This window comes from Eurypyga helias, unplaced genomic scaffold, assembly GCF_000690775.1.
Source record: "Eurypyga helias isolate BGI_N326 unplaced genomic scaffold, ASM69077v1 scaffold5013, whole genome shotgun sequence".
Lineage (NCBI taxonomy): Eukaryota > Metazoa > Chordata > Aves > Eurypygiformes > Eurypygidae > Eurypyga > Eurypyga helias.
The window spans coordinates 771-7,741 of record NW_010243001.1 but is presented as its reverse complement, the minus strand read 5'-3'; the positions used below and the strand labels follow the sequence as shown (position 1 = coordinate 7,741).

At 44.3% G+C, this 6,971-nt stretch overlaps 1 protein-coding gene across 1 annotated transcript; it reads left to right on the top strand.

Annotated features, from left to right (window-relative positions):
• The first annotated feature begins 1,530 nt into the window (after positions 1 to 1,530).
• LOC104502984 (complement C1q and tumor necrosis factor-related protein 9A-like) lies at positions 1,531 to 5,947 on the top strand. Its single transcript, XM_010149248.1, has 3 exons — positions 1,531 to 1,696; positions 3,421 to 3,483; positions 5,142 to 5,947. The coding sequence occupies exons 1-3, from the start codon at positions 1,531 to 1,533 to the stop codon at positions 5,945 to 5,947; spliced, it is 1,035 nt and encodes a 344-aa protein (XP_010147550.1).
• The last annotated feature ends 1,024 nt before the right edge of the window (positions 5,948 to 6,971 follow it).

Below are 6,971 nucleotides of genomic sequence, written 5' to 3'. Positions count from 1 at the left end.
CTAGAGGAGTTTGCAAAGATATTTCTGAACATGGAGAATGCCTATACGTTATGTAAGTAAAACTACAGCTCAGACAAACTGGGCATTGCTTGAATCCTTGTGTATGAATGCAGGATCACTGGTCATACCTGAATGACCCACCAAGACCTGACATTTTGGCTGTCAGTTTGGGCTTAGGACACCAACAACGTTATTATTAGCACACTTCCTTGTAACTTGCCAGACACTGGGGTTTCATGGTTTTGGTTGGAGTAAGACAAGTCACTGGAAGTTCTTCAGCACAGAGCTGCTGCAACTGTGTTCCTTGCTGTAATTGCTAGGCGAGGCAGAGAAGAAAAAGGGTGATCACTTTTGCCTGAGCTGCCTTCTTATTATGATCTTAAAATCTGGACTTTGTCAATGCACTCATGGTTTAAGTGTGAAACTCTATGGGATGCATTGTGCTGTTGTTTTCTTGTTCACTGGCTAGATCCTGAGGACATCAAGGGTAGCTCTAAACCTCACAGAGCTTTTGCGCCTTTGCGCTCAATATCTACCTCCACCAAAGCTTCCCTTTGCAGAACCACTTATTTTCACAAGTCAGACTGCATTAAAAAATGTGAAACAGAACCTGCTGCTCTAAATCACAGGAAATTAGAGAATATTTTAAATTGTGTAAAGCTGAATTAATGCTTCAAATTCATAATGACACCTTTCTGCGCTGCCAGCCGTATTCTGGGCTGCATCAGGAGAAGCATGGCCAGCAGGTCAAGGGAGGGGTTTCTCTCCCTCTACTCTGCTCTGGTGAGACCCCACCTGGAGTGCTGTGTCCAGCTGTGGAACCCACAACATCAGAAGGATATCAACCGGTTGGAGTGAGTCCAGAGGAGGCCACGAAGATGCTCAGAGGGCTGGAGCACCTCTGCTATGGGGACAGGCTGAGAGAGTTGGGCTTGTTCAGCCTGGAGAAGAGAAGGCTCCGGGGAGACCTTATAGCCCCTTCCAGTACCTGAAGGGGCTACAAGGAAGCTGGGGGGGCCTTTTTACAAGGGCCTGTAGTGACAGGACAAGGGGTAATGGGTTTAAATTGAAAGTGGGGAGGTTTAGATTGGTCATCAGGAAAAAATTCTGCATGGAGAGGGTGGTGAGGCACTGGTACAGGTTGCCCAGAGAAGCTGTGGATGCCCCATCTCTGGAAGTGTTCCAGGCCAGGCTGGATGAGGCTTTGAGCAACCTGGTCTAGTGGAAGGTGTCCCTGCCCATGGCAGGGGGGTTGGAACTCGATGGTCTTTAAGGTCCCTTCCAACCCAAACCATTCTGTGATTCTATGATTAAATTATTATTTGAAACAGCACTCAGTAGTCTCCAGGACTGTACTTAATGCTATATAGAGACCCATAAATAAAGCAAAACGAAACAATAGACGTGGTGAAAACCCATTTCCTTTTTTTCCTTCTTCCCCTGCCCTGCATCTCCTCCTCAAGTAGACTTAGGTAGATGTACTTTTTCTTTCTCAGAATTTTCAGCCAAAATTGTACAACCATCTAAAGAATGAAAAGCTGGATTATACTGCTGGCTATTGTAGTCAGCAAAGCAGAAACACAAAAACAGGACGTCTGTACCCAGGGGTATCCTGGCATCCCTGGCAATCCTGGGCACAATGGCATACCTGGTCGTGATGGACGTGATGGTTCAAAAGGCGACAAGGGAGATACAGGTACTGTGTTAAGAATAAATGATTTCATGTATCAAATGCAATGCCATAAATTCCCGAAGTTGTCTGTGGTCACTCTGCATTAATGGGATTATTCTGCCTAGCCGTCAGAGAACATTTCAGACATTTGTCATTTACTTGTTTGAAGAAGGAAATATAAAGAAAGACCGAATAGTGACAGCAAGATAGCTTATGCTATGGAGAGGTCAAGTCCATGGGAGAAAAATAAAAGAAGAAAGACCTTACTTTCTGTCTGAGGAATATTTTCACGTCTATTTGGAATTTTTAAAGCCTGTAAACCCACTCCTACATGTCTAAGATAGCAACTATATTTCTGTAAAGAGCTTCAAGCCCAGTAAAAAAATAACCAAACACCAACTAATACCTTGTTCACTCTAATAAGAAGTGTACAGTGGTAAGACTTCTCTTTCTTACATAAATTTTACATTTGCAGGACTTGCTTCGGAGTGTGCCTTCTTGCTGTAACTCAAGGCCCATTAGAGGGAAGTTCAGGAATGGAGGCTATGGAAAATGTGTAGGATTCATGTTGGCTCTAACAGGATATAATAGGGATTTGTTTATGATACTGAAGACAGAGTTAATCTTCACAGCATCCTACAGCTAATAATTCCCATAGTACTCTAAGTCCCAGGGTAACAATGACCCTTGCATCCATGCTGGAATATCAAGGCCAGGGTTGCACAAGGTGATAAATTTGTGGGCATGTGGACATATAACACTCCATCTGAAGTGTCACAGCCCTAGAATGCAAAACAGAGGACAAGTGCAAATCTGCTGCTTCAGATTTGTTCACAAAATTTGTGGGGGGAACTTTTCCCCAGCAGGCTTTATGTTAGGTCAGCTATCGTGTGGCATCAGGCCACTTCTTTGCAGTTAAATACATGAGACTTGGTTTTGTTTCCTACCAAGTCAGTGAAATTTCAGCAGATGCTGGACTTGTGCCCATCGTGCAGAAAACTGCTAAAGAACAGTTCTCCAGTTTGTATGGCCAGAGAGCTACTCTTGGTATATAGTTACATCCAAACTCCAAACTCTTTTTTTGTGTGTTGCATTCTGGATGCAAATCCAAGTATTTGATCACCCACCTCCTGGTCACCTCTGATGTTACTACAAAAATAACTTCTATTATCGCTCTTTTTAGAGCAGTAGAAAGTCCATGTATTGTTAGATACAGGGATCAAGAGTGTGAATGCCTTCCTCAGATCTACAGGTGATATTATTCCACTGTAAGGTTTCATTGCCACTGGCCAAACCCCTTCAGATGTCTCTTCCTGAGAGGGGAGTTTATTGCTGTTTCACTACCAGGCTTCCTGTTCCTGCAAAGCTTCTTGTTGAATGTGGCTTCCTCACTCCTTTTCCTGCTGGTATCTTCCATGGATGGAGGCAACAGCAGGACAAGAGGTTTTTGCATTGGTGGTCCTGATTAGGGCATACCTCCTCTACGTATCTCAGTAGGCCAACTCTTTATGCCAAGGTTTCCCTCTGTCTCAAAAAAGCACCTTCCTCAAGCAGAGCTTCTGTGTTCTCCGTCAATCTCTCCATAGCATAAATGTACTAGCAGTGGCACCTGCGAAAATCAGGAATAAGACTGCTCTTTACATTACTGTTTAGCCAGGCTTGAAGAGGAAGGATTAGAAAAGGATTCACCCCAAGTTTTCTGGTAATTTAATTGCTTAATGAAAATGTGTTTTTCTTTTCTGTACTAGGTGAAACAGGACTTCCTGGCAGTCCAGGAAAAGATGGTGCAAATGGGGAGAAAGGTGAACAAGGTCAGAGAAGTGGTGTTTCTACTTATCTTATGTCTATCAACTGCTGCCCTTGTGTTGGTGAGCACTGGACGTGCTCTAAATTCTAGCTGTAGTGAAAGTATCATAAAGGTTGAAAAACCTTTTTCCAGAAGAAGTAGAGGCTGCACACATATGCTGACCATACAAGAGGAATTTGCCACCTCCAATTATACTGCTGCCTCTGACGCCCTGCAATTTGTTCACTCAGCCTGTTATCCTACCTTTCCCATTGCTGATCCTTTTGTCAGCTGTTGAGGAAGACACCGCATCTGCAGCTACTTCAGGAAAATAAGGCTCCTGTAGCTACATATGCAGCTTCAGGGAAAGGTTCTTTTCAAAGAGGTTATAGAACACACAAGTATACACCCAAAAATACAGTAGATCCCATATACTTAACCTGTTTAGCCAACCTATGCACATGCAGGATGTCTCCTGTGTCAGAGGGATGTACATGTGCAGAGTGACTTGTGCATAAAAGCAGGGAGTCAGGAATTGTGCAAGTGGCATCACATTATTCTGCACAAATTCAATAACTGGGATGCTGGACTTGTGCATCATTAGTGTAATTGCACACAAAAAAAGTATATACCCAAAAGCATGGAAGCCTGCCAAAAAAAGTGCCCAGGTGCTCCAAAATCCTGAAGCTGACCCTGAGAAATAGCATACAGTATATGCATTGCATGGGAGTAATTACAAGTTGCTCTACACCACTCACATTTTTCACCAGTCTATTAAAAATGACCCAAGTCCTGGAAGGAACCTGTGACATGAAGCCACAAATGTTTAAAGTCATCAAAGCTACCTTGTTTCCTTGTGCTGATGAATCTGTGCTGCTTTTCCCAGAGGCTCACCATTCCATCTCACCTGTTTTCAGTTCATTGCTGCTGTTAATTACACTTAATTGTAAACTGGGAACAGTAAACTGTCAATACAACATTATTCCTGACATCAGAAGTCAGAGGCTCTTATGCAGAAATTATCAGCTGCTTTCCTGATTGATAGAGTATATTATCAGTATGGTATGTTTTGTCTATCGACTGTTAACATGCCCTTTACATCACGCGCCCCTCACCTTCAAACCCTTGTGCAGCAACCAGAGGATTGAGTTTCAGCCCAAGAGAGGATGAAGGATACATGGAGCATGTCATAGCAAGTAACAAGGACAAAAGCCTTTAGTTGCACTTCAGTAGCAATTTAGGTAACCCAAGCAAAGTTTCATCATGTAGGAATTACAGAAACACATGGCAAGCAAGTTCTGGTTGTTGTCCAAATAGAACCTTCCTCTGATTAAAGTGCGAATCATCTCCCCCGTTTTGTATACCAAAGGCTGAAAATAAGCGTGTGGACAGAAGCTGCTTCTGCCTGAGATGACGTGAGCTCTCAGTACTCACATCCTGAGAGACAAAGCACACCTTCCTTTCTTGGAGCTTATTCTTGATGCTCTCAGCCAGGGCACCCGTTTTCTAACACCATAGCAGGTTCTTCGGATGTTATGCTCATCCTGCACTTCATGTACAGTGAGCACAGTATGTACAGTGGTGACACACACCTATATATGTATGTCTTTGTGATGACACTCATGCTGTGCCTCACTAATCCAGTGGATGATCACAAGATGTCTTGTTTGTTCTTCCATTTAGGAGCCAATGGGACTGTTGAAGAGAAGGGGAACAAAGGAGATAAAGGAGAAAGAGGACGACCTGGGAAACTGGGACCAAAAGGAATTATAGGGTCAGTGGGTTACAAAGGTCAGAAGGGAGAGCTGGGACTGCAAGGACAAAAGGGATTAAAAGGAGACATTGGGCCCATAGGTCCAAAAGGGACAAAGGGTGAAATTGGCCATCCTGGAAAAGTTGGTTTCCCAGGGCCAATTGGCCCAACTGGTAATCCAGGTCCTAAAGGTAATACTGGAGATCTGGGGCCACAGGGTAACCCAGGAGTTCAGGGGGAAAAAGGCTTTAAAGGAGACAGAGGAGATAAGGGGAACGTAGGTGCCCCAGCAGTCTTGCCAAGGAGTGCTTTCAGTGTCGGCCTTACAGCCTCCACCAAATTTCCTGCCCCGAATCGCCCAATCAAATTTGACAAGGTGCTGTATAATGGTCTCAATGACTACAACCCAGGTACTGGCAAATTCACCTGCAAATACCCCGGTGTTTACTATTTCACCTACCACATCACTGTCTATTCAAGGAATGTCAGAGTAGCTCTAGTTAAAAATGGCATCAAGATGCTGCACACGGTGGACAGGTACCAGAGTGGGGAGGACCAGGCCTCGGGAGCCACCATCCTCGAGCTACAGAGAGGAGATGAGGTGTGGGTGCAGGCTCACCAAGGAGAGACTTTCAACGGGCTGTTTGCAGACGCGGATGATGATACCACCTTCTCTGGGTTCCTCCTGTTCAGCACCTCTGACCCGCTGGAGCCGCTGCCATCGCCTGCCTTGTAAATCCATGTTGTCTGTGAACGCTGTATGTGTCCTTCAGCCCTCCTTAATAAAGGTGTAATCCGCTGGCCAGTTTCTACTGGATTCGGCAGAGAACAGGGAGGTATGCTGAGGGCTGAAAGGGAGAGGTAGGACTGCAGGGCAGGATGGGACCAGCTAGGTATCTCCCTAAAACTTGAGTAAATCTTTTTTAGATTTACTGAAGTCATCACAGTGGGAAGGTGTAGGAGCACACTACTTGTGTCTGTAGGAAACCAGGGCTCCGTATGCACCAAACAGCTCATTGCACAACTTCCTGTGCTGCAGTTTTAATGACCAGGTGCTAAAACACAGCTCAAGGCTTCAGAGCCATACTGGGAAGAGTTCGAAATAAATGCCTTCTTGTTCCAGTCACAACGTACCAGGTGTTGATTTGGTAAACTGTCCTAATATACACTCATCGGCTTTGTTTTTTAAAACTCAAAATAAACAAGTTCCTAATGTGTATAAACTGTTTCTACGGCTGCAGTTCCACTACAGTTGGTTGGGACAGCTTCTTCACATGACAGGAGAAATCTGAAACATCTTCGGTGCTGGGCTTGATGCATTACTGGTTTGGTGACTTACTGTAGTTATAGAGGGGCACATATACCGCTTCTGAAGGATAAATGTTTTAAAAGGAGGTGTGAAAAAAAAAAAAAGATGAAATTTCAAGTTCTGGAATTACCACAAGTGGGTCCCTGCCATCTCCTATCAACATTAGGCAGCAGTTACTTCCGAGCCGGTTTATATCTTTCTATGTGGCATGTGTATATGGACTTCAAACTTGGTTAGTTTGCATCAAATAATTTCAAAATAATTTTTAAACTTGGAATTCGCATAGTTTGATAGGGGCTGCTTGCTCTGTGGCACAGGTGAGTTTCATTGCAGCTGGGTGGGGTTTTAAATACAGCTTTTAAATAAAGTCCTTTGCTCTCTGCGTAGCTGCAGGTCTGAAGTAGAGTGAAACAGAGCAGTAGAAGGAAGCGCCGTGCGGACTCTCTGACAT

What these genes read in the sequence shown, in the direction of transcription:
- LOC104502984 (XM_010149248.1), top strand. Translation starts at nt 1,531, where the DNA reads ATGAAAAGCTGGATTATACTGCTGGCTATTGTAGTCAGCAAAGCAGAA. An exon ending in AGGCGACAAGGGAGATACAG is followed by an intron (nt 1,697 to 3,420) that starts GTACTGTGTTAA and finishes TTTCTGTACTAG; the next exon opens with GTGAAACAGGACTTCCTGGC. An exon ending in TGGGGAGAAAGGTGAACAAG is followed by an intron (nt 3,484 to 5,141) that starts GTCAGAGAAGTG and finishes TCTTCCATTTAG; the next exon opens with GAGCCAATGGGACTGTTGAA.